Consider the following 27,880-nt stretch of genomic DNA (forward strand, 5'->3'; position numbering starts at 1 on the left):
ATTTTCAGGTTTATTGTACAGGAGAAGGTTGTATGTGCTTGCAATGCTGTCTAAACAGGTTACCAGCTCTGTGACGCAGACAGACCAGCACAAATCAGAGCAACAGGGCAATTCACTTATGTATGTATATCAAACAAATGCTAAAAGGTCATAATAAGTTCAAGCCAATTCACTTGTTAGAATAGAACAAAGGGGGGTGTTATCGAATTACAATTTACTTGGCAGGTGCCTGGTAATTACATTTGCTTAAATGCATGAAAGCTAGTGAAATGGTAATGTTATTGTCTACACCAATCTGTTTCCTGTGATTGCTATCTTGTACTTAATTAGATTTAAATTGAAATATGTCTTAGTGTTTAGATGTAAATGTACTTGATGTGTAACACTGCATGAAAACTAATGAATTGTTTCTGGCTATCACATTGTGTCTACATTATGTTTACCCATACAAGATTGGAGAGTTGGAAATTTAAATGAAGAAGGCTGCTGACTTCAAAGCAAGAGCCATTGTTTTATTCAATGGGGTTCACAGCCCCAGGCTGCATTTCCTAATCTTCATGAGCAAAGGAAGCACCCATGTGGGTCAAGAGGCTTGTCAGCTTTCCTTATGTGAGCCTGATGTATGAATACTGATTCAATGGAATGATTCTGCATCTCTGGACTGATGAATTCTGACAGGGTGGAATTCTGAGTGGTTGGACCGAGATCGCTAGATCCATTCTAGGTAACCCTGAGAGACTATTGGAAACCAGCAAATTACTACCCCTCTGCCATCATATTGGACCTACAAACTTTGATTCATCTGTAATGTATTTTACCTGCTTTAGCTTTTCAATAACTCATTTCTTTTTCTTAACTAATAAATCTTTAGTTTAGTTTAATAAAGGAATTGGCTTCCGCATTGTCTTTGGGGAGATCTGAAGTATACCTTGACCTGGGGTAAGTGACTGGCTCTCTTGGGCTGGGAGTAACCAAATGTGTGATGATTTCTTGTTTTAAATGACCTTTCATAATTAAGTCCAGTTTGCCTGAATGGTAATATAGGCTGACGTGTCTGGGGACTGACTGTGGCTCCATGGTAAGCTAGTATAATGATCCAGGTGCACACAGTTGTTGCTGGTTTGATTAAATCTAATTATAGAACATACCTCCAGTTTGGGGGCATCTACCCTGTTTTCTGACAGTCTGACCTGAGATTGTCTCAGCTGTGACCCGTTCTGGACACCGTGACAGTATTAAATAAGTTTTAAGTTGCATGCTATTTTTGCACACCTGGGTGGTGGGTTAGGTGCATATTTTTCTGATACAAAATGCATCTTTGCTTTCCTTTCAGTGCTCAGCCCATGGCCCATCTTCGTGTTGCTTAAACACATGGTAGCAGTGGAGGTGGAGACTGGCACTTTTCAATACAATACCAGGGGTGTAAGGTGACAAGCAGGACTGCAAGTAAGCAACTGCTTTTCCCTCCTGACCTATGGTGTGGTTCAGAATTATATAAGGTTGTACCTGATCACACAGCAAGGGTCTGTATCCATTGATTCCATGGGTACTGTTCCATGGGAACTACAGCTACTGCTGTTGTTTAGTGGCACACATGAACACTTCTGCTGGAGTGTTGAATACCGTAGGCAGGACTTTAACAGAGACAAGCAAGTTTTAGTTTTTGTTAGCATTTTATTCCCATGAATGATCAACTATGCTACTTCTAAGAATGTACTGGAAACGAATAACTGGCCTTTGACTTGGATCCCAGCCATAAGGGCATAGCTAGTTTAGCAGGAAAGGACATCAATTTAATAGTTGGATTCATTTTAAATGCCTTGGAGGCACATTATTTAGTATGAGAGATGAGGGTGTTTAAAAGTATCTGAGGAACAACTAAGTAAGATGCTTTGTGTCCTCTCTAATCACTAAATACTTTAGACACTTCTGCTTTGGGAATATAACTCCCTCAAATGCAGAACATTCCTCTGTGTTAGTCTTTACCTCTGACACTAACTGTCTGCTAACGAAAGAGCATTTATGAAGAAAGCCTGTGGCAACTATCTATACTAGTCCCAGTGTTTCAATACTATCCTTAAAAAGACAAGAAAATGCATTTCTAACATGACAGTGGGGAAGGATCTAAAAGCAAGAATGGCTATCTTGTTAAACATTTTCATGAGACGTGATTTAAGCTAATGTTTTAAGCCACAAATCACCTACAATTAAATAATCTAGTTTATAAAAATTATAGTAATTTTATTAAGGCTATTTCATTTACTAGATGTGTTTTTTGATTCTTGGAAATCGTGACTTAAATTCAATTCAGCAATTATGATTTAGTGGTCTTACCCCCATCCTTGTATGAACATTTTAGGTTCTGCTTTAATGACTTCGACAGTTAAGAGTAGTAGTATTTTCCCCCTACTTTCCTCTTCCCTTGTTCATACATATTTGCATGATCTCCATGCAGCATCCCATAGTTCCATGATATATGGGGGCAGAAGAGCATTCTGCTTATATATGCTGTCCCTATCTTAGAGTTGCCCAATTCGGAAGAACTGCATCAAATATAGGATTGTGTTTATTGGCACCCAGATGGTGTAAGAGAAGTTAAAATGCATACCAGTAAGCTAAGCATTGCATGTTTGTAGAAGCATGTTTAATATAAGTCAAACTGAAAAATGTAGTGGCTGATAACAGGTTTCTTTGACACTGCAAAATGTGTTTTCTCTTCTGTTTTACAGCCTTAATGGAGTATATTTTAAAAAATTACAATGAAGTGTACCAAAGTACAGTATATTGCATGCTTAATTTAAAGCAAGTATTAGGAATACTTTAATTACAAAACTAACCAATGGCAAAGGGTATCATCTGAGCACAGTGACAGGAGCTTTAACAGCTCAATTCCAGTTAAAGTTCCTCTAAAACAGTGGTTCTTAACCTGGGGTACACACACCCCCTGGGGGTGCGAGATACCCTTTCTGGGGGTGCGAAACATGCCAGATATTTTTAGTAGGTAAATCATCGAAAACACAAATTAAGCACAGGCACATAAGTACAACTACTTTGTTTCATCAAACCTATGTATTTATTAACATTATACTTTAACGATTACTGTAATATACAAACAAATATATTTAGGTTTAAAGAACTGACCTATTTCAATGATTTTTGATAAGGGGTGCGAGAATATATTTTGAGAACCAAAGGGGTGCAGGCTGCAGTAAAAGTTAAGAACCACTGCTCTAGAAGCTTTTTAATATAGTGGATCATTTCTCTTCCAAAGAAACATGGAAAACACCCTTGCCAGAAGTTTGACAATGATCACAAATTTCCATCACCAGTGTCCAAGGTTTGTTTCTAAATTTTAGAAGGAAGGCAGTTGAGAACATGCATAAAGAGCAAACATACAATATTCAGGCAGAGTAGGGAGCGAGCCAGCCAAAAGGGGCATGAGAAGCTAGAACATGAATTATTGACAAATGGTGTTATCTACAACAGGAATACAAAACCTTGTCAAGAATACTGTAAACTTGATGTGTGGATTTTGTTTTCGTTAACTGACTTCTAATCATAAAAGCTCTGTAACTCTGACTGGCTACTTTGAATCTGATCAGATTATCTGACAACATGTATCACTTGTATGTATATATGCATGTATATTATATAGAATCTTGCCTTTCAAAGTACATTTTAAATTTTAATTCTAAATTATTAGAATACCACCTAGAGGCTCCAAACAAGATCAGGGATCCCAATGTGCTGTGCTTAGATATAGTAAGAGACGGTCTCCACAAACTGAGCAGGAATGGAAAGTTTCTTACCTGATAATTTTCTTTCTGCTAGCAACATCTCCCACAATTCTGATACATATGGGCTATTCCTTTCCTGTCCGCAGTTTCTGGAGGTGACTCAAAGTTGCAGCCTATGCTAGCTATGACCCCTTCCGCTGCTTGCTGCCAGATGATTCATTCCAAAGCAGTGAAAAAAAAAAACCTTAGAAAATGATTAGCAACAATAATACTAACTACGTACAGTAGGCCACTGCCTACGTGATACAAATAAAATGCTGCCCCTTGGCTGTGAAGCCATTCAGGATGCGTACAATTGTGAGAGATGCTCCTAGCAGAAAGGAAATTAGCTGGTAAGAAATTTTCCATTCTGCAGCCCAGTGTGTCTCCCACAATTCTGGTGCATATGGGAAGTAGCGAGCAGTGAACAGGTGTAGGGAGGGATAAAAAAAGTGAACATAAGATCTAGAAAAAATGAACAGTAAGGTGGCAAAATCTGTAGACAATACAAAATTACTCAAGATAGTTAAGTCAAAAACTGACTGTAAAGAGTCACAAAGGGATCTCACTAAACTGGGTGACTGGTTGACAAAATGGCAGAGGAAGATCAATGTTGGCAAGTATAAAGTAAAGCACATTGAAAAGAAGATTCCCAAATATACGTACAAAATGATGGGGTCTAAATTAGCTGTTATCACTCAAGATAGGGATCTTGGTGTCATCATGGATAGTTCTCTGAAAACATCTGCTCAATGTGTAATGACAGTCAACAAAAACTAACGTTAGGAACCATTAGGAAAGGGATAGATAATAAGACAGAAAATATCTTTATACCACTATATAAATCCATGGTACACCCACATTTAAATACTATGTTCAGTTTTGGTCACTATCTCGAAAATATTTATTAGAATTGGAAAAAGTACAGACAATGCCAACAAAAACTGGGGGGCATGGAACACCTTCCATATGAAGAGAGATCGAAAATGAATAGTCCCGGTCTTTTTAAAGAGAGTCAACTAAGGACGGGTATGATAGAAGTCTATAAAATCATGAATGGTGTGGGAAAAGTATATAGGGAAATGTTATTTACCTCTTCACATAACACAAGAACTAGGGGCCACTTGATTAAGTTAACAGGCAGCAGATTTAACACAAACATAAGGAAGTATTTCTTCACACAATGCACCGTCAACTTGTGGAACTCATTGCCAGGGGGTGTTGTGAAGGCCAAAAGTATAACTGGGGTCAAAAAAAAATTAGATAAGTTCATGGAGGATAGGTCCATCAGTGGTTCTTAGCCAAGATGGTCAGGGATGCAACCCCTTGTTCTAGATGTTCCTAAACCTCCACTTGCCAGAAGCTGGGAATGGACAACAGAGGATGGATCACTTGAAATTGTCCTGTCTTGTTCATTTCCTCTGACGAATCTGGCACTGGCCACTGTCAGAAGACAGGATACTGGATTAGATGGACCACTGGAATGTTCCCGTACAGCCGTTATTTTCTTAAGATATCAGGAAGGCACACACACCCCTTTTGAACTGCTGCAGTGGCAAAACGTTATATTACCACCTGCAGCACCTTCCTAGCAAGGAGGCCTTGGTGGAAACAAATCTTAAAGGGTATGACAGCAGTGTTAGCCAAACGACCGTGGGCTGCTCTGCAGATTTCTGCAGTGGAAGCGCACACTCTTTTGGCCCATGAGATTGCCAGGGATCATGCACCTTGATTCCTTCTTGAATAGGTGCACTGGATGGCTTGTATGCCTCAACAGTGCATAGTCTGTTTCATCTAGAAAGGGATAGCTTGGACACTGTAAGCCCTTAGCACTTCAAGATGAAAGGAAATGAATAGGAAGCCCAATCTCCTTTTGAATTCTGTATGCTTGTTATAAGTTTTTAGTGCTCTTCTGACATCTAGAGTGTGCCACTGCTTCTTGGTTGGAAGCTCTGGTGCTGGACAGAATGAAGGCAGTCAGAAGCTCAAGGGGATGGTTGGTTAAGGCTTTCAACATCAGTAGTAGGTCCCACTTAGGGAAGATCTGTCCGACCACTGGTCTGGCCAGTCTGATTGCTCTGAGAAATATGGATACCTGAGCATTCTGACAAGGATCCTGCAAATAGTACACTTCTGAGGGCGGATACTGGGCATGCTACAGTGCTGGGCTGAAGGCCTTATCCGCACCTTCCTGAAGGAAGTCTGGAGTGGTCAGAATCCCAGGAGCCCTTGAATGTGTGATGCATGCTTTGCACAACAAACTGAACTTGGTCCCCATGGAGGAGTAGGTTTTTTGCATGGAAATTCTCCTGGATGAGAGCAGAGTCCTGATCACATTGAAAGATAGGCCACGTGTAGCTAGTGCTTCCCTGTCAGTATCCAGGCTGTCACTTGAAGACTATCTGCATCTGACTGAGGAATAGGCCTTGGGAAAATGATGTCTGGTCTTGTTAGAAGTTGCAATTGTGGTTCCAGATTCAGTTTTATCAGATCAGAAAACCATTCTCTCCTTGGTCAGTATGGAATTACCACGGTCACCCTCGCGTCTTCTCACATTATCTTTTGGACCATCTTTTCTAGGAAAGGGAAGGATGGGGATGCATACAGCAGGACTTTTGGTTATCTGTGCAATAGAGCATCTGTCCTTACGGACTTGGGGTCTGCTTCCCAGATGAAGAATTTTGACTGTTTTTCATTCTTGCGATTGGCGAAGAGGTCGACTGAGGGGAGACCGAATGTCTGTAAGACCAGAATGAAGACTTCCTGGTTCAGGCATAATTTTGAATAGTTGACTTTGCATTTGCAGAGCCAGCCTGCCATTTGGATCAGCTCTCTTTTCACATGTATTGCTTTTAGGGAAGTGAGAGTCTTGTCTGCCCATTCCATTGTCTCCATCACTTCTGCATGTAGAGCTACCCTCCTTGTATCCACTTTTTGGTTGTTTAAGTATGCAATGAAGGGGCCATGCTGTCTGGCTGGACCAAGATGTAGTTGCCTTCTAGGGAGCTCTGGAATCTCAGTAGTGATAGTTTGATAATTGTGAGCTCCAAGAGCTTGATGCTGTGGTTCTTGCCCTGGAGCTCCAGCTACCTTACATCATTCCGAGTCCCAAGAAGGGCTCACCCTTCCTTCAGACTGGTGTCTGTTGTGAGAACCTGCAGGACTAGAAGTCATATCAGAAGACCCCTGCTGACATTCTCTGGGACTGTCCATCATCTTAGGGAATTCAGCACATGGTTGGGAACCAGTACCTGGTCTTGCATTTGCTCCAGGAAATGGTCCCATACTCTCAGAATAGAGGCCTGAAGATACCTGATATGCGACCTCTCCCATGTGCGTCCCTCCTGATTTCGCTAGGATCTTACTGATGAGCAGAATCGGAGGGAATGCATACATCAGGCTTCCTACTCACAATAGGAGGAAGGCGTCAGAGGGAGCCCTTGCCCAGACCCTGTCTGGAGCAGAACCTGTGGCACTTCCTGTTCTGCATGGTGGCGAACAAATCCACTTGTGGAGTTCCCCACCTCTGGAAGATCGTGACGGCCACCTCTGGGTGGCGCTCCCACTCGTGGTGAGAGAAGTCCCTGCTTCGGTGATCTGCTAGCGTGTTCCTGGCATCCAGAAGGTGACCCGCTTCTGGATGGATTCCATGTCCAATGCAGAAGTCCCAGAGACAGAGTGCCTCTTGGCAGAGGGCCAAGGATCATGCTCTGCCTGTTGTGTTCAACATCCGATGAAGTGAGCTGTAGCTCACAAAAGCTTACGCTCAAATAAATTGGTTTGTCTCTAAGGTGCCACAAGTACTCCTTTTCTTTTTATAAAGGTATTTGTGACCCTTGAATGGCACAAAGTACTTGCACTCTGCCTTCTTGGAGACCAGAGGCAAGGAGGAGAGGGTTTTCCAGAGAAGGCATTTGTAATTTTTGCGACCCCCTCATATAGGGGCAAAGCTACCCTGGCCGGGGCTATGGGACAGAGAACATCAAAGAGGGAGTCTGCCTGGAAGCCCAGCTTGGCGACAACCCTCTAACACTCCTGATGTGCCTTAGCATCATCCTGGGGAACTGGTGGAAGGACCCCCACTATACCCTCATCTGGCAACAACGAGGAGGAAGCCAGTACCAAGGGGTCCTCCACAAGCAGAGGTGGTCCGGCGGCTTGCTCGCCCACTTCCTCCTGTGCCTGTAGGGTGCCTGCAGCCAAGGTCTCGAACTGGAGGGGGGGGGCGGGAGAGGGAGGTAGTCAGTTTCTCTGAAGCTCCGGATACCAAGCAGGAGGCCTGGGAGGGCTGAGTGAATCCCCATGGGTTCCATCGATGTAGGTATTGGAGCTTGTCCTGCAGCTAGGGAACCTCACTCTGAACCTGAGCTAGATCCCAAGGGGTCGCTCCCCTGCAACCAAGACCAAGCTGAGTGGTGGCTTTGTCCCGATCGGTACCAGCCGCTCCTCCCCAAGTTGGATCTGGCTGACCTCAACGAGCGCATGGATCGGGGCGTCAGTGACCAGCAGATCCACGACAGCTCCCGGCCGGTGATCTATGCCTCACACTTAACAAGTGGTACCAGGATGTTGAGCAGGACTGGGAACCAAAGCGGGCTTGGCATCATGAAAATGCAGCCACATGCAGTGATGCCACCCTGGGGGATTGGCGACAGTCCGGGGAACAGTACCGTTGTCCCTCGACCTGTCCCTGGAGCCGTACCGGTGCTGCAGAGATTCTGGTGCCAACTCCGAAACTCCTGCTGGGGGGCATGTGCCTCCAGAGGTCCGCGCCCGGTTACTGGCAAGCTGCACCTCGAGACTCTCTGCCCTTGTCCGAGGCCCAGAGACTGGATGGGGATCTTTGCCATAGATGTGGAGACTGTGGTGGTCCAAACGCAGGTTTACACCAGGACCCTGAAGGGGCCAGAGTGGGCGTCACTGGGAGGGACATAATCTCTTGCGTCGCTTTCAGGGCCTCCGGGGTGGACGGCACCCAGAGCTGACAAGGACCTCCGTCACTATCCAGGGTAGCCGGTGGTGAGTGGACTGGGCTAAACCGCTCGACCTGAGCTGGGGCCCGAGATCCTAAAGGAGGTGAAGAGGGGCCCCAGACAGGGCCTTGGTCCACCTCAGACTTGTCTTTTCCCTTGCAGGAAACTGGAGACCTTCTTCACCCCATCTTGCTAGGCTTCTTGGCTGGAGCCATGGAAGGGGACCGGTGCTGCGCAGACGGTATCAGTGGGGCGCTGTGCACAGAGGTCATGGTGCTCGGCGCCAAATCAGAGCGCCGCTCTGACATCAGGGTAAGGACAGACTCCATAAGGAACGCTTTCAAGTGAATGTCATGCTCCTTCTTTGTCCTGGGCTTGAAGGACTTGCAGATTCTTCACTTATTCCTAATGTGACCTTTGCCCAAGCACTGTAAACAACTGTTATGTGGATCACTAATGGGCATGGGCCTTTTACAGCGATCACAGGGCTTACAGTCTGGGGACCGGGGCATGCCCTATCCCAAGGCGAAGTCCCTAACTAACTAAGTCTCTAACTAACAAATAGGGAAACTAAAACTAGGGAAACTATATACAATAATATACAAGAGGTAAATGGGTTTGAGTGAATGAGAAGCAACAGCGCTAGCTGAAGCAGCAACAGTTCCATGCACCGTCACTGGTAGCAAGAAGGAACTGAGGGTGGAGGAGGCCAGCGGTACCCTATAAGCTGTGGCATATGTGCGCCACTCCATGGGGTGCCAGAGCCGATCCCCTACGGATACTGCTGAGGGGAAAACATCCGGCACCGGTGCATGTTGCGAGCACACACGCCTCAGTTGAATGGACATGAGCTATCACTCAAAAGAAGAACAATTGTGCCATACCTGTATGGAAAACAACATTTTTACTAAGAGGTTAAGTATAAACGTTCTATATCTACATCTCATTTCACTGTGTTAGCTACATACATGGTTCCTGAAGAGGTGATTGCATAGACAACTGGAGAACTTGCTTTGGATGGATCAGAATGAGGCAGAGATCATTCTCAAGGGAAACCACATAAAAATCTTCCATTCTGAATCCCCAGTCCAAGAACATAAGGATGCTTTTGCAGAGGGATAAAGGTCAAGTCTGTAGCTCTTAATATAAAAAAGGTATCAAAGGATAACCAGGTGGCAACTTCACAGACGTCTGAAGTTTTCTTGAATTAAATCAGTTGGGATTAAGTCCAGTGTGGGGGTGGGGAGGAATCTCTCTCCAGCCTCTCTGGCTTGAATTTTACATTATCCAAAACCAGTGGTTCCTTTTCCTTGACGGAGGAGTGAGAGCTTTGTAAGGGATTAGGATCTACGCATGTTTGGTGGGAAATTTTTTTTTTCTTTTTTTTTTTTTTTTACTTTTGTGGGGGTAGAGGGTTGGTCATTTGGGGAAAAAGTGTTGTCATCCCCACTTTGGGTCATTAGCTATTATTGTCTAATATCTTTTGAATCTTAATCCATGTAAGGAGTCCTGAACCCTCATCAATTAAAACATAATTGGAGAGCAAGTGCAAGGGAATATCCCTAAGAGACCCACATCTTCCCCTCTGAAGAAAGGGAGGCAGAAAGACGCCAAATTTCTTCCTGACTGATTATTACACAACTGGGATGCGACCCTGGGGCTTTTTTCCCTTTCAAGGTGTGGGCAAGTTTTTTATTTACTCCTGAAATGCCTTTTTTGCAGAGGACAATCCGGTTTACTGAGTCCTGAGAGCTGATTCAAGAAGAGGACAAACCCATCCTGGTGGAGGCATCTCTGATGGAATCTGTTGATGTGGCAGGGACCAGAGGCTCTGACAGTATGTCCTGAATCAGAATGCCTTTGCCTGGCAGATTGATGGTCCCCATGCTGGAAGCGGTCGTGGAGAAATATCTATCTTTTTGCAGCTCTTAAGTCTCTTTGCATATGGAGCACCTCCTAGCTTTCAGCTTGCTCAGTTTGGCCTACTCTGGTCTGATGGGGGGAAGGAGTGAAGAAATCGAGAAAAGAAGCTCACAACTCAATTTGCAGTAAACAGGAATTTCAAATGCACAGGGCTTAAGGATCAGACCCACAGTGGGCTAATTTTTAATATTCATTTTTTTCTATAATAGAAAGTCATTGCAAAATTAAATTCTCAACAAGCGATCTTTTTCCTTAAATAATTTTAAGGCCCAGTAAGTTCTGAGCCTGAAGAGCATTTCTTTAAATAAATTGCCATAACTTACACTCAAGATACTACACACTTTATGGACAACCTCCTCTTATAATTGGCTGGGGTTTTGTGTTAATTGCCAACCAAGTATTTAAACAATTGACATAAAAAAATAATTCTTCTGCATAGATTGAAATCTGCAAACATTTGTCTTGATCCTCTTATAGTGTACATTTAGACAGATTAATATTTTTTAAAATGTGGAGAGATTAATTTTTCCACACTCGAATAATATTCTTATTTACTATTTCATGCAACCTTAAATTAGCTCGAGGGATTTAGGAGAACTCAGAATTGATTGGAAGGCCTTAAGATTATTCTCTTTTTTAAATGTGAAAAATACGCATGGATTCTGCATAAACAGTTAACTGGCAAAAGTACTCCCATCATCTTAAAAGCTTGTAGTCCACTCAGTATGGCCAAACTTACTTCCTACTCTTATAGGAAGCAAGCCGTGCCTAGTGTAGGTAATGTGTTAGAAGTAACGCACATTTAAGTGAAATCCTGGTCCCACTGAAGTCAATAGCAAAATTTCCATTGACATCACTGGGCTCGGATTTCATCTCAGGAATTTTGTGGAAGTTTAAGATTTTAGATCAAAAGCATCCAACAGCCAGTTTGATGTATATTTGTGGTCTGAATGGCATATTCAGATCCTGCAGAATCTGGGATTTTTTTTTTAATTTGTTTCTAAACAATTACAAAGATAACGTTGAAAATATGAACTAAAACCAGTGTCAAAGGGTGCATCTGAGTCTGTAGACAGCTTGAAACAATGAATTTTAAAAGGTGTGATCTCCCCCATTCCCAATTAATTTTTTTGTATAGTCATCTCTACAGACACTTGAAATGTCAGGCTTAACTACTTTACTACTGATCATTTTAGTGGATAAAATGGGGAAAGAGGAAGAGAGTAAAGCCTGGAGGGAAGAACAGAGTTGTTGCAGAAAATGAAATGCAGAGGGAATAAAAAAAGGAGACATGTAGTAAAGACAAAGAGAAACAGAGAAAAGATGGGGAAAGAAGAGAAACACAAGATAGGAAGAGGATGGGTCGTAAAGGTGAAGTTAATTTTTCTACTGAATGAGACAATACTAAGGTACTCAATAAATAACTGAAAGTTTAGGTAATACATCATTGCCATTTACCTCTGATCTTTGTACAATCTCCCACTGACATCAGTGGGAATCTCACTGTGGATTCCTAAAATGATAACCCAGCCAAGAGAACAAAGGATTTTGACCCTCTTCCTCCAATTAATTTTACACTCTGGTTCTAAAACATGTAAAGAAACAAACAATTCCACAGAAGCAAAAAGAATTTAACATTGTTTTGCCCCCCTGCAATGGGCAAGAGAGGAATTTTTAATAGTAATACCACCATAAAAATAAAGAGTTATACAAAAATCAAGTATTTATTTATGAAGATTAGAAATAATGTACATATTAACTTTCACTTAGTGCTAAAATAATTTAATTTTTAAATTTTTCCACCTGAGCTTGCTATTACTCAGGGGTTGAAAATCCATCTCTCTCCAATAGGGTAACTGAAAATTGTAAGTTTCATTTGATCTGTAATACCTGACCTGTTATACACACAGACTAGTAACACTTTCTAGCCATTGTCTCTGGGGAAAAAAACCACACCGTATTTTGCCAATATGGTGCTCCCTCTGACAGTGGAGCAGAGTATGGGGAAAATCTAGGTATATATTGTCCTGGGAGATCACACAACAAATCATCAGTGTCAAAATGACACTAGTAACAGTACTTAAGGTTATTCCATTTTGTTTGTGTGTGTGTGACGGGGGGGGGGGGGGGGAGCAGCCTTAACTTTTGCACAGCTTTATAGTTAGAGAAGATAGCAAAATTCAAAATACGAATGTGTCTGCTAGAAAGATTATGGTAGAAACTCCCCAGTTCCAAAGGAATTCCATTACCCCTTTGAAAAAAAATTAACTTTTTCAATGACGTGTTAAAGACCAGTTTGCCTCAATTTGCAAAAACTATTAAGATAGTTCAGGTGACACTGGTTAAAAAGTGACAAATGGAAACTTCAACATGCTACCAGTTTTATTCTAAAAATGTGAAATATTCGAACTTGGGCTACTGACACAATGTGATTATTTAAATACAGTCTAACTGGTCAACTGAAAATGAAATACAATCTTTAGTAGGGATAAACAGAATTATTTTTAGTGTGTAAGTGAAGAGCTAGAAGCAGGTATTTTCAAAACATGGTAATCCTTTTAACTGCTTACACCTAACAGCCAACAATTAATATGGCAAGGCCTCTATTACATGATAAATCTATCTTGATTTAAAAAAACAAAAACCATCTTCTGGGCCATCCTCCATATACTTTGGTTGAAATTTTTAAGATAAAGTGTAATTTCTGCAGCACGTAACTTTAAAAATGAGGAAACATATAAAAGGAAATACATAAACATCTCATCTGAAATACAGGCATGTTTTTCCATCTTCTTCATGCAATCAGCATGCTTTTCTTAGGTTTCCCACTTTCTTGGTCCTTATTCAGTTATTACATTTTACACTGTAACTCGCAATTCTGCTGTACAGAATCCAGACACCTACATATCGCATTTCCTGAGGCAGGTTTATTCATCATTATCTGTAGAGAGGGGAAAAAAAGACAAAATTTAGCAGATTCAGTAAAACTTAATAAGATAAATAGTTAAGTAAGCAACCATATACGATAAAAACTCTTATTACAAAATAAGACTGAAATGAACAACTTTAAAAAAATTGTTAACAGACTTCAAAACAGCACTGAAAGCACTATGCATACAAGCCTGTAAAGCAAAGAATAGCATTACATCTTTACTGGACTGATAAACTTCTTAAGATTCCTGCACTCTATATGGCCTGCTCAACTTAAATCATATACAACAAAGCTGTTATCACAATGAAATCCTTTCACTACTAAGAAAGAGAGAGAGATTACTCAGCCTATGTAGTAACTGGAGTTCTTCAAGATGGATGTCCATATGGGTGTTGCACTTCAAATGCAGGCATGCCCTTGCACCTTTGATCGGAGACTTTTGGTAATAGTGCCCATTCAGCCAATACATGTGCCCCCACACCGAGGATATAAAGCACTGTGTGGGCAAACTGGCCTCACTTCTTTCTCTATCGTAAAGCTCCACAAGGGGAAGGAGGAGGGGTAGTGGAGCACCATTAGGTAGACACATCTCGAAGAACTCTAGTTACTGCACGAGGTAAGTAATCGCTCCTTCTTTGATTACATCCCTAGGGGTGCTCCACTTCAGGTGACTCCAGCACAGTACCTCCCTAAGGAGGAGGGAGCTTCGGGGCAGAGTTCAGTCCTGAAGAGACAACTGCATTGCCTCCTGCAGCATCTGATCTAGCAGCATTAACCAAAACCATAATGGTTGGAGAAAGTAGGTGCACACGTCCAGGTTTCAACCCTGCAGATTTCAGCAAGTGGAACATATTTGAGAAGCTACAGATGTAGATTGTCATCTTGTAGAATGAGTTATCACTCTAGAGGAAGGTTTATCATCAGCCAACTCATTCCAGGTAATATAATATAACCAGAGATCCATCTTGAGAGTCTCTGCATAGAGACTGGGGATCACTGAAATCTGTTTGCAATTGACACAAAAAAGCCTAGAAGATTTTTCTAAAGGGTCTGGTTCTATCCAGGTAAAAGAATAACAGCCTCCTCACATTTACGGTATGGAAAGAAGTTTCTTATCTAGTCTGATGTGGCTTTGGGAAAGTAACTGGAAGGTGAATGGTCTGATTAATATGAAATTCAGAAAAAACCTTTGATAAAATGTGTTTGGATGGGGTCAAAGTAACACCTTTTTGTAGAGAACACTGAATAGAGGGTCTTCCATTAGAGCCCCCAGTTCCCTGACCCTAAGGGCAGAGATGATGGCCACCAAGAAGGCTGTCTTCACAGATAGATGTAAGAAGGAGCACATAGCTAGTAACTTGAAAGGATGTTTCATGAGGCAATTAAGAACAAGGATCTCTGGTTGGTGGGATGAGATTCACTCGACCTCTCAGAAATCTCACTATGATAGAATGGATGAAGATCAAAAAACCTTCTAATGGAGAATGAAAAGCTGGAATCGCTTCTAAGTGAACCCTGACGAAACTCAAAAAAAATCCCAATCTTATCAATTCTAACAAGTAATCCAAGACTCTGGAAAGAGAAGAATGAGCAGGTGAAAGCTTTCACCTATTACACCAAAAATATGTCCATTTCTGGATGTAATTATGTCTTATAGATTCTTTTCTACTATTCATTAATACCTGTTGCACTTCTAAGGAACAGGAAATCTCTAACCTTGAGAACCACTGAGGACCCATGCGAGGAGCCGCAGAACCTCCAGGTTGGGGTGAAGCGTCTGACCAGCATTCTGAGACAATAGATGGGGAAGAGGCAAATTGGATGAGATAAGGATACCAAACCTATCTTAGCCGAAGTGGAGCAATCAAAACGTGCGGTCTTGCTTGATCTTGTTGAGAACCGTTAGAAGCAATGGTGGGGGTGGATGCGCATAAAAAGAGGGCTCCCTATTCATGAAATGAGACCGGCATCTCCTAGAGATTAAGGCTCAAAACCTGTGCTGGAACAGAATTTGTTGCACTTCATATTGGCTGCTGGGGCAAAAAAATTGACCTCTGGGAATCCCCAAGCTAAGAATAGTCTGTTGAGGACTTAGGTGTTTAGTTCCCATTTGTAATTTATGGAGAAATGTCTGCGGAGGTTATCTGTCCTGGTGTTTTTATTCCCAGTCAGTTCAGCTGAGATGACTGTATTATTGGCTATGCACCAATTCCAGAGTTTTATCACTTTGGTGCAGAGAGAGGGGAATGTGTCTCCCCCGACAATAGATATAATACACACAGGCCATGCTGTCTGTCATTATCTTGATTGAATTGGCTCAGATTAGAAGGAGAAAATGAAAATGAATATTTCTGACCACTCTCAACTCCAGAAAGTTGATGCAGAAGAGCTGTGCTTGCAGTGACCATTTGCCCTGAATTGTGTGGGGTCCCAGCTGTGTCCCCTATCTCAAGAATAATGCATCTGATGTTATCATGACAGTAAAGGGATTTTGGATAAATGTGGCTCTGGCACCGATATTCACAGGGTCTTCCATCAGTTGAGTGACTGCAGAACCCACTGGGGAACAGATATAGGCTTGTCCAGACTGTGCTTGTGTAGTCTGTAGCCCATCCGAAGCCATCACTGGAGACACCAAAGATGTAACCTGGCATGCTGAAATACAAAATACAAGCTGCTATGTGCCCCAGCAGTTGAAGACAGTTTCTCACTGCCAACTGGGGAATGCACTGAATTCTTGAGATGAAATTCTGGAAGGTGAGAAATCTCCTGGAAGGGATATAAGCCCTGCCTGCCAGCACATCCAGAAAACCTTCTATACAATTTAGACGCTGAAGTGGTATCAAAATGGACTTCTTGAGATTGAGCTGGAGGCCTAGGCTGCAGAATAGGGATTGTATCACCTGTACCGCTGATAATACTTTCTGATAAGGGCCGCCCTGAACAACTAATTGCTTAGATAAGAGAAGATGATTATGCCTCCATGATGAAGGTGTGTGGCTGACTGCTATAACCTTTGAGAATATCCTTGTAGCCAAGGAGAGGCCAAAAAGGAGCACCTGGTACTGGTAATGGTCCTAATTGAACAAGAATAGAAGAAACCTCTTGTAAGAAGGTTGGAATACCACATGAAAATGTGTTCTTGTAGGCTGAAAGTCATAAACCAACCTCCAGAATCTAGAGAGGAAATTGTGCCTGCAAGGGTCACGATCCTGGATTATTTTGTTTCACATATGTGTTCAGATGTCTGAGGTCTATGATTGGCCTCCATCCTCTGTTTTTTGGAAACCAGAACACACTGAGTAGAATCCCTTTCCCTTGTGCTATACAGGAACTGGTTCTATGGCTCCTAAACACAGAAGAGAAGCAATCTCTTGTGTCAGCAATTGAGCATGAGATAGGTAGCTGAAAAGGGATGGGGTTGTGGGCAAGGGATGGAATTGAAATGAAATGGTGTAACTAGATGTTATGGTTTCCAACATCTATTTGTCCGATGTTATGTTCTCTCATGCAGCTTGAAATTGAGAGAGAGATGGTATCCAAAAGGGGGATTGACCATAGGATGGTATAGCAGTAAGATCTGTCAACTAAACGGTTGAGACTCCTGTCCAAGCCATCAAAACTGGTGCTTAGAAGATGTGAATGGTGGGACAAAGTAGCTGTGGCAGAAGCTGGCTTCTTTGAATGTCTGGGTCTCTTGGTTGGTAACTCAGGTGGCCTACGGAAGTTAGAAAAATGGTGTAGAAGAGACTGCTGTGAAGACCTGCTAAACCTTCTTTTGTTCATAGGTGTATAGATCCCGAGGGATTTGAGCATGGTCCTTGAGTCCCTCAGAGGGTGAAGAAAGTCAGTGGTAGACTTAGCAAATAGTTTGGTGGCTGTCAAAAGGAAGGTCAACAGTACTCTGAACCTCACTAGGGAAACCCAACAGCTGCCGCCAACATTCTCATCACATCACACTCATGGTGGTTATGGACTGTGCTGCAGCGTAGGTAGCATTTAAAGGAGACATGTCTGTAATGATATTTTTGCCAAAAGTTGACCTTTCTGATGCTCAGCTGGTAAGTTTTGAATAAGAGAATTAAACTTGTAGTTTAAATAACCATATTTTGACATAAGCACATGGTGGTTCGCAACTTGAAACTGTAATGTGGCCGAGGAGTAGGACTTACAACCGAAGAGATCAAGTCTCTTGTGATCTTTGGAGAAAAGGGCAGACTTAGAATTGCACTGCTTACCTTATCCATTGATGGCCTCCACTATTAAAGAGGTATAGGGTGAGAAAATAAAAGCTCAGAATCCTTGACTGGGACATAGTACGTTTTAGCTGCATATTTGCAAGTAGGTACTGTGGTAACTGGAGTCTGCCAGATAATCTTAGCAGGCTCCGACAAAGTTCATTGACAGGGATGGCTACACATACCGGCTGAGCTGTGCAAAATGTTCAGGAGTTTATGGTTAGAATTCTGGACCTCCTCCAATGGAATTTGAAGCATACTGGCAATATGCTTCATCAGCTCCTGAAACATCCTGAAGTCATCCGCCATGGAAGGTAGTGAAGTCATGATGGCTTCATCAGGCAATGGCGACAAAATCTTGACAAACAGGTGTCACCTCTTTGTCAGCCCTTGCCTCCTGCTCCTCAAAAGTCTCCCCTCCTCTGTTTGGGAGGATGAGAGAGGAGGTTGAGAAGAATGACACTGTGTATGCTCCCTTTGGGAGTGAGTAGATGCTGACCTAAACTGGAACAGGTAAATAGCCAGAGGATCCCAACAAGCCCACTGGGGGAGGGTCCAAAGGGCACAGGAAAGACATCAACCACTGGTCACACTCAGTGGGTGGGAGTTGAGGTCTTGTTTCTTCCATAGTGTCAGTACATGTGGGCAAATGATGCCTCCTAGAATATACAGGGGAACCCTTTACTAAAATTTGTGAGTCAGAGTCCTCTTCAACATATTCAGGGGGAGGTGAAAACAGGTGGGTGGGTGGGTGTGAGAGAGAGAATGGTTTGCCCTGGATGACTGAAGTTGGTGAGTAAAATGGCCTCAATGACAGATGTGGAGTTGGTGACCCAGCAGATTGCAAGATGACCGGTATGGTTTAGTAACAGAGATCCGGGCTTAGTGGAGACATGGAGGTCTTTAGCATATCTAAACTCTTTTGGAACCATGGTATATAGGTAAGAATTAGATGATCTCCTGTGAAAGCCAGCTTCACTGTCGATAGTACAGAACCCATATGCCTGATAAGAGAAAGATCTGGGTCAAACTCCATTGGTACCAATGCAGAAGTACAGGATGATGGTATAGGTATCAAAGGGATAACAGAGTCTGAATACACAGATCTCTTTCAGGCAGAACCTCTAGTAACCTGGGTACGACTGTCCAAAATTTAAGATATCCTTGGTACCAAATCCCGTTTTAAGGTCTGGCTCTTACAATATGCTTCAGAAGACTTCACAATATTGGAGCCACTTGGAACCTCACAGGAACTCTCCCTTTTGGGCCCAATGTCTCAGTGCCTTCTTGTGGAACAGTGTTCAAGATTTCATAGGAGAACTAGTGCGCCTACTCTTTTTATCAGTGGTCTGAGACTTAATGAATACCCCAGGCTTGGAAGACAGTCCTCAGTACACTGTTCTTAAGGAACCCATTCATGACACGGGGAGAATCTCTTGTTGAGGGGGTCAGCCAACTGATTCTGGGAGCCCAGTAAATGAGCAGCAATGGGAGAAATATCTTCCTTGATAAAAAAAAGTCCCAGAGATTCATATTTTCCTGGCATAGCTGATCGGACTGTGCCCTGACCTGCCAGTTTAGTATCTTGTGGTTGCATTGTAGGTCTGTATCTAAACCAAGAAGCCTTTGATGTGAGGGGAAAAAGCACGGTAAAGCCTTGTAAATTGCTCAAAGTGCAAGGACACATGACAAGCAGCTTCTCACTCTACCTTTAATGTGTGGGTTCACAATACCCTTAGGTGCGAATCCCACCATATGAGACAATCATTAGTAATGACTGTCTTGGTTGGGAGGGGGCAGGAAAAAGGTACACACACCCCCTATATTATATATTTTCCTATTTAACCACCATTCTAGGGAATGTAGGACTGCAGGAGGAATCCACACCAATTTGTCTAGAGCAGTGGTGGACAACCTGCGGCCCATCAGGGTAATCTGATTGCAGGCCACAAGACATTTTGCTGACATTGACTGTCCGCAGGCATGGCCTCCCGCAGCTCCCAGTGGCCTCAGTTCGCCAATGGGAGCTGTGTCCAAGGTAGGGTCTCTTCTGAATCTTAAGTTCAAGGAAAACAGGACTGCTACTTGTCTTCCTTTGCTGTTGGTTCCCTCGTTTGCTATACTGAGTAGCCAATAGGGTCACTCTGATTTGGAAGAGACGTTCCATTACAGAGGCTGGAAGACAAGCACTGTGTGTGATGGTTTTGTTTATTACCGAACCTTGCATCCATCAGCAACAGCTTTAACTTCTCAACAGTTTGTTGTCTTGACCACTGGTGTCATGGAAGTAGGCGAGTGTAGTAGCACTGGCACGTTCTGCCTATGCTTGAGGATTTCCCTAGGAAATTTGTCTTCTTGTGTTCTCTCCCTATACCAATATCTATTCAGATTTGAAGTATAAGTAGTACTTCAGTTAATTATCCTGAATGTTATAATTTCAGCCCAGTCCTAGAATTTGGCAATGCTTTTTTCATCAGAATCATGAATGTTGGCTTGGTTTCTGAAAAGGTGCAGCTAGTCTAAGTGTGCCAGTGTACTGCGATAGTAGGAGCATGATGGACAGCATTTTTTGACACTTTTTTGAGAAAGGGAAGAGTAACCTGTGCAGTAGTGAATAGGAGCTGCAGATAACCTGGTTCAGCTATCACTGCAACTCACTGAAGGAAAAGCAATAATGAATTTGTAACAATCACCGCTTTTCAGCAAAATCATTTTAGTTTTGAAAGCTTTACTATTTATTATATTCCTTCTTTATTGCCCTCATTCATATATGCTCCAGAGCTAAATAACCAACTTCACCTTTAGGAGCACATCTGTGATTAGCTACAGAAGGAATGTAAGGCTTGACAAAGCCCTGGCTGGGAGGATTTAGTTGGGGATTGGTCCTGCTTTGAGCAGGGGGTTGGACTAGATGACCTCCTGAGGTCCCTTCCAACCCTGATATTCTATGATTCTATGAATGTGCACAGTACAATAAAAAATGTTCAATGTGAGAAATTTGATAAATTTCCTTAACTACTATTTGCTGTAAGGATTATTTTTTTTCCCCGATATCCTTTGTGAATTTCTGATAGTTTTTAATCCAAGTAACATATGTAATAATGGAGTTTAAAACTGTTTGTTTTAGAAAAAATATTATTAATGTCAGAGACTATCACAAATGAGATTATCTAGGTAGGAGAATATAATACAGAAATAGTACGCAATTGCAATGAAGTGTTAAGAACATTACCCTCCTGATAGGCTCCATCTGCCATCACTAAATGAAGAATCTTGGCATACAGATGTTTATATTCATTTCCCAGAATATTCTGAACTATTGTTGAACAAACATCAATATTCTCATCTTCATCTTCATGTATTGCCTATAAAAGAGTAGACAATGCAAGTGGTCCAATTTAAAATTTGAAATGAACAAAGTGAAACAATTTACAAATTTATAAAAAGAATCATGGATTAACACAAACATCTCTCTTTTAGGTCACACACAATGAAATTTTCTGTATTAGCATTAGTATGCAGAACAGAATACGAAGTTACAGGAATGTTCATAAATTCTAGTCATATAACACTATGCAGCAATGAGCAACTCAAGGTAGATTGATCTATTTTTCACTTAGAGCACTCCACAAACCTTTATTTTATCATAAACTTCAATGAATTTATCAAAGCCTATTTCCCGCTCCAGATTGTATCTCAGTTCTTCCAAATGGCTGAAGACACTGTCATATGCTTCACATTCACTGGCAATATCCCCATCACTGTTGTCTAGGAAAGGAAAATACAACAGGAGAAACAATTCAAAAAGTTTAATCCCACTTCAGTTCTGAATATATTGCTTCCATGTACCTGAACTTTTGAAGTCCACCCAGACCTGTGAACCAAATTGAAGGCAGTTCACCTCAAGAATGTGCCACATGCTACCACACATTCACAGCAGCACTGAGTCACTAATTAAAAGCAGTATCAGACTCTTTCTCCTTTGGATGATCTGAAGAAATTGTGAGGAAAGAAGGTGCGTGAATGTGGCTCTGTGGAACCAATACAGTCGGAGTGTCCCTGGTGCTGGAATGTTACGTAGCTGTCTTCTCCATACACCCCACTCTGTAGATAAACCAGCAGTAACAATTCACATAAAAGAATAAAACAGCTGTCCCAAAACAGACATCTGACTTAAGCTTGGCACTGAAACAGAATTGCTGGGTAAAGTTCCATGTAACCACTCCACAAGTCTCAAAAATGGATCTAACACACCATGGCAGGTTGCAAAAGCCTACAAAATGAGTCCTTAATCTGGCATCTAATCTTCCATCTGCAGATAAAGACTTGAATATAAAGAATCATCTGTTTGGATTCCTTCTGTGCTAAGGTACATCCTTCTCCAGCCACAATAAATCTAGGTGACTTCTGGGAAGACCCAGTCATAATTTAGGTTTCAGAGTAGCATCCGCGTTAGTCTGTATCCGCAAAAAGAAAAGGAGGACTAAGGTGCCACAAGTCCTCCTTTTTTTAGTCATAATTTAGGTAACTCCCAAGTTCTCACTTCACATCCTGATTTGGTAGCAAAACTAGCCTATATGTGCCCTAGTGTGTAGGGAAGAAAAACAGCTGGACTTTGCACATAGTGAAGACAAGACAAGTCATGTTTTTAAACTTGTTAGCTGGACATGGTCAATACATGTGGGAGCTTAGAGTGAACCATAACCAGCTAAAATATTTTTTATAAAGTGTTATTTGCCTGGCCTGCACAAGACAGAAATTCTTATTTTAAACCCTGTTAGCCAACACTTTTTAAAAACACAATTTATTTTTTGAGTCGAGACATGATCTAAGAGAATTAGTGTCAGAGAGATGAGCTATTAAGGCTTGGAGCTCACTCGTATTTATTAAGGAATTTCTTTACATTAAGGACACCAAGATAATACCTCATCTACGGAAAACCACATGCTATCTCGTCAAAAACCAACAATTCAGAGACCTTTCAACGGGAGTAGAAACAGGAACAGCAAATGTTTCTTCAGTTTCTCTATTGCTTTGTACATGTTAAGCAGCATTTTTATATACAGTAGAACCTCAGAGTTATGAACACCACAGGAATGAAGGTTGTTCGTAACTCTGAACAAAAATGTTATGGTTGTTTTCAAAAGTTTACAGCTGAACATTGACTTAATACAGCTTTGAAACTTTACTACATAGAAGAAAAATGCTGCTTCCAATCATCTTAATTTAAATGAAACAAGCACAGAAACAGTTTCCTTCCCTTGTCAAATCTTTTTTAAACTTTCTTTTTTTAGTAGTTTATGTTTAACACAGTACTGTACTATATTTGCCTTTTTGGGGCGGGGGAGGGAAAGGGAGAGTTTCTCTGCTGCTGCCTGATTGCATACTTCCGGTTCCAAATGAGGTCTGTGGTTGACCGGTCAGTTTGTAACTCTGGTGTTCGTAACATTGAGGTTCTACTCTAACAGCTTAATAAAATGCGCCCATCCACTAATTTAGGCATCTTTATAATCTTTATCATTAAGGGATGATTTTCAAAGGTGAATACCTAACCGTCCTAAATCTCACCCTAAAACAATACGCATGCACACAACCCTTGGGTTCACTTCTGACAACAGCTCAGAGATCTGTATAACATGGTGCATGGACTTTGAGAGGAGATTTGTGTTTCCAATTTAACATAGGGAGCACATACCTATTACTGTGCATTTTTTTAAATTGCCAATAGAAACCCAGAAGTACTGTCATAAAGCTTACATTAACAAATTTTGCAAAGTAGGTAGCATTGTCTAGTAGTTAAACCCCAGAAATCTCAAATTCCAGTTCCAAATTCTAATAGCCGGTTCTACCACTAACGCTCTCCATGACTGTGGCAAGTTACAGACTTGACCAAATTACAAGCTTAATCTAGTATTGCCAACCTAAAGTGTTAAAAAAATCATAAGCTTATCTTCAAATCATGACATCTTTAAAGCACTATATTATAGGGGGAGAGGTTGCCCTCTGGATTTTGAGCCTGTAGGAGTTGTGTTTTCAAGCTTTACTCTGTACCATAAGGTCTAAAATACTTTTTTTTTTTTTATTAAAAATGAAAGCTAAGATTCTCATGAAATAATGCCCCAGCTCCTGGAGTCACTTTAAGACGACACCAATAGTGAGAGACTTCTGATAAAAATTCACGAGTGAACAACACTTTTAGTTACCTGTAAAATGGGGACATCTACAGAGACAAGTGGAAATTAGGAGGAGAAAAGTAGTGGTAGTTTATGAGGCTTGTTTAATTTCTATAAAAGTCTTTGAGATCTCTCATAAAAAAATGAAGTATTATACTACAAGGACATCACATATGTTTGGTTTGTTGAGACGTACCCTACATCAATCCAAGAATGATAGGGATATCTATACAACCTTATTTCTTGAATATTGTTACACTTTTACACTTGCATAAATTATACTATATTCCCACACAACATAGAACTCATTAAAATTCCTTCATTTATCCTGACCACTTCCTAAATTTTCACGTTTGCCTTTTTTAAGCGGTACTAAAATATTCTACTTTTAACTAGAATTTTAGAACCTGAAGTGTAAGATTAAGACTTTACTACAGCATTTTATGCTGCTAACATCACATCCTAAAAGCAGCAAGGTAATGGGATTTTCTGAAACTAATTAAATAATATTTTCAGTTCCACTGCATTAATAGATATTTCTAGTTTCAGAGTAACAGCCGTGTTAGTCTGTATTCGCAAAAAGAAAAGGAGTACTTGTGGCACCATAGAGACTAAATAAATAAAGTTGTTAGTCTCTAAGGTGCCACAAGTACTCCTTTTCTTTTTTAGATATTTCTAGTAATGGCAAGGTTGAAAAACCTCTTGTCCCTTGTATGCTTTATCCTAATGCAGCTTCTCATTTACTCCAGTCACACCAGTTTATATTCCCTGTTCACATTTATGTGACACAATCATGCACTGTAGGTGGGAAAAGATTATGTGCAGCAGTGCATAGTCTTAGACTTTTCCTGAAGGTAACAGTTCTAGATAACAAAGTTACTTCATACTCATTTGTAATCTTTGTCCACTGAAGACTAAACATTTCCCTTCAACACTGGTTATATGTTATAACACTAAATAAGATCTAATTATAATTTGACTTTTCCAAGTTTTGTAATAAAATGAAGCTTAATTCTGTATAATGTCTTTTATACAGACTATGCTAAAACCCTTTATAGAATTGTTACTGAATTCTGTATTTATAGCACTAACATTAGTAAGAGAAATTGCAAGTAACAAAGTTTATACCTGATTGCCATTCTTCATTAAGTACACTTTCACTGCTGGGGTTGTTGTCATCCTCATCATCCAACTCTGTACCATTTGTTATGCGTGCTGCAGTATCTGCCTTTAAGGTAGACAACTCCTCTTCACTAAATTCCTCACTAGGCTGCTCCCTAAGTAACTGTTCCATCGAGGCCTGAAGAGCCCGCAAGTCTGTATCTGCCTCACCAAACATACTTGGAGAAGAAAAATATACACAAACAACATATAAAGGTAACACCATCCAGACAATTCTAAAATTTCTTCTAAATCTGAACCAAAATGTTTAGGGATATTCTTGGAAAGAGGGTGATATTTCCCCTCCTTATCTTAGGTAGAAAGGTCATTCCAAACCTTATACTTGTGTGGCAGTTAAGACTATGACACTGGCAAATGATACATTACCATTTTTTCAGGTTTCAGGGTAGCAGCCGTGTTAGTCTGTATCCGCAAAAAGAAAAGGAGGACTTGTGGCACCTTAGAGACTAACAAAATTTATTTGAGCATAAGCTTTCATGAGCTACGTGAAGTGAGCTGTAGCTCACGAAAGCTTATGCTCAAATAAATTTGTTAGTCTCTAAGGTGCCACAAGTCCTCCTTTTCTTATTACCATTTTTTGTTAAAGAAAACATCTTGCATTCACTTAGACTGATGGCTCTTTCTCCTTTACAGCTTGAATACAATGAATGGCAAGAGGCTGCCCTTAGAACTGGGAGCAGTCATGGCAGAACTCTCATTCTGTGACACCTGAGAGGATCATCTTGCAGACATAGCATTGCTAGGTCTGTCCCACCACAATGAAGTGTGTGGGAGAAGGGAAATAGCTCAGCATTAGTTTTGTCTCTGAATAAAGCCCTAAAGTTTTGGTCCACTAAGCAAAAGGAGAGTCGGGGGGGGGAAAGGTTTCACTCGCTGCTTCCCCCAAATTAAGATAGCAGTGGATAAAGCAGGATTGCTGTACCCCTGCTCTCTTTGTTTTGCTGGAGTGAGAAACTGGGGTAAGGATGGAAGGAAAGCAAACAAGTCCTAGAGCCCTGTGGGGAAGTATGAATTGCCTCTGACATTTTCAGAAACAGAAGGGCAAACCAGCTGTGGCTCACTGAGGAAGAAGCCAGGATACAGAGTTACACTTATCCTGAATGAATCTTCACTGTAATAGTGCAACTTAATTTGTGAAACATGATAAGCCATGGTGGTAAGGTACTTGATAAGCAGTGACAGTACCACATCTGTTTTCTATACCTATATAATACAGTACAAAACACCCAGTCTTGCAAGAATACATTTACACTGTAAAATACACAGAAGTATTTAAATTTAGCAGCAGCTCATGACAGTAACTTACTGAACCATTTTTAAATTGTAAGACTTAACAGAATATTTTCCACAAATCTTCAGCCTCTGGTGGTATTTTATGCTTTGCCACATTCACTTCTGTTCAAACTGAAGTTTCATTGAAACAATTTGATACATTTGGTTTGCTTGAAGACAGTGTTCCCCACCGGTAAAAGGCCAGCACATTAGTTTCCCCAGCATCCCCCTGCTGTCCCCAATTAGAAATGTAGCTTGGCTATGTTTATTCTATTACTATTTGTACCTTAGTCACAGGACCCCACTGCGCTAGGCACTGTACACATAGAACAGAAAGATGGCTCCTGCCCACAAAGAACTTACACTCTCAGTATAAAACAAGTGTGACGCTCTGTACCTCGGGGCAACACCCTACACCCCCCATGTTCATCCTTGTAAAATGATTGTGGGGTATCCAGTGAAAAGTTTGTCATGTCGAGTGTCTTTGGAAGGTTCATGATGCACTGAGCATTGTTGTTACAGTAATATTATAGGTTATAATTTCATGTATGTAGTTATGAGGCTGAAAATGTATCCTCATGGCTTAAAGTAAGCCCAGGCAAAAACTCTCCAAGAGCAGAGAGGCAGTTCACACCTCATCAGGCCAGGTATGGGACAAACCCAGCCCAGCCTCACAGGAACAAAGGGCGCTGGCCTAGGCAACAAAAAAAGAATCTGTTAGATTCTCGAGGGAGTCACCCCCCCTTCCTTTGGTCCGTCTGGAACTGTGATGAAGTAATCCTCACCTGACTCTGAAGGGGGGGAGGGGCAAAGCCAAGAGGGAAGAAAGGACATGATAAAAGGAAGAGACATTTGCCATGCTCTCTCTCTTTCTTCCACCTACATCTACAGACACCACACCAAGTGACTGAAGCGCTGATCAAAGGGGAGAGCCTGGCTAAAGAGCAACCAGTCAGCCTGTGGTGAGAAGCATCTAAGTTTGTAAAGGCACTGAAAGTGTTAAGATCAGTTTAGAATGCGTTTTGCCTTTATTTCATTGATCAAATCTGACTTGTTATGCTTTGACTTACAAACACTTAAAATCTATCTTTATAGTTAATAAATCTGTTGTTTATTCTACCTGAAGCAGTTCGTTTGGTTTGAAGCATGATAAGAGACTCCCCTTGGGATAACAACCTGGTGCATATCAATTTCTTTGTTAAATTGACAAACTCAAATAAGCTTGCAGCGTCCAGCGGGCATAACTGGACACTGCAAGACGGAGGTTCCTAGGGTTGTGTCTGGGACCGGAGGTATTGGCTAGTCTCATTCGGTTGCACAATCCAAGGAGCAGCTTACATGCCAGAGGCTGTGTGTGAACATCCCAGGAGCGGGGGTTCTCACAGCAGAGCAGGGTAAGGCTGGCTCCCAG

General features: G+C 41.5%; 1 protein-coding gene across 8 annotated transcripts in view; it reads right to left on the minus strand.

The window, feature by feature from the left end:
* Nucleotides 1–12,800: 12,800 nt before the first annotated feature.
* Nucleotides 12,801–27,880, minus strand: part of NEK1 (NIMA related kinase 1) — a 133,094-nt gene continuing 118,014 nt past the window's right edge. For 3 of the 8 annotated variants that reach the window (XM_074951129.1, XM_074951132.1, XM_074951128.1), the window contains 4 exons: nucleotides 25,144–25,355; nucleotides 21,477–21,610; nucleotides 21,075–21,207; nucleotides 12,804–13,613 (listed from right to left, as the gene is read on the minus strand). In XM_074951129.1, coding sequence (XP_074807230.1) covers nucleotides 13,600–13,613; nucleotides 21,075–21,207; nucleotides 21,477–21,610; nucleotides 25,144–25,355 — 493 coding nt within the window. In that variant the 3' untranslated portion in view covers nucleotides 12,804–13,599. Of the gene's footprint in view, nucleotides 13,614–21,074; nucleotides 21,208–21,476; nucleotides 21,611–25,143; nucleotides 25,356–27,880 lie in introns of all 8 variants that reach the window. The other 5 variants (XM_074951136.1, XM_074951131.1, XM_074951137.1 and 2 more) reach the window with 3 other exon arrangements.

This window comes from Natator depressus, chromosome 4 (genome assembly GCF_965152275.1).
Source record: "Natator depressus isolate rNatDep1 chromosome 4, rNatDep2.hap1, whole genome shotgun sequence".
Classification (NCBI taxonomy): Eukaryota; Metazoa; Chordata; order Testudines; family Cheloniidae; genus Natator; species Natator depressus.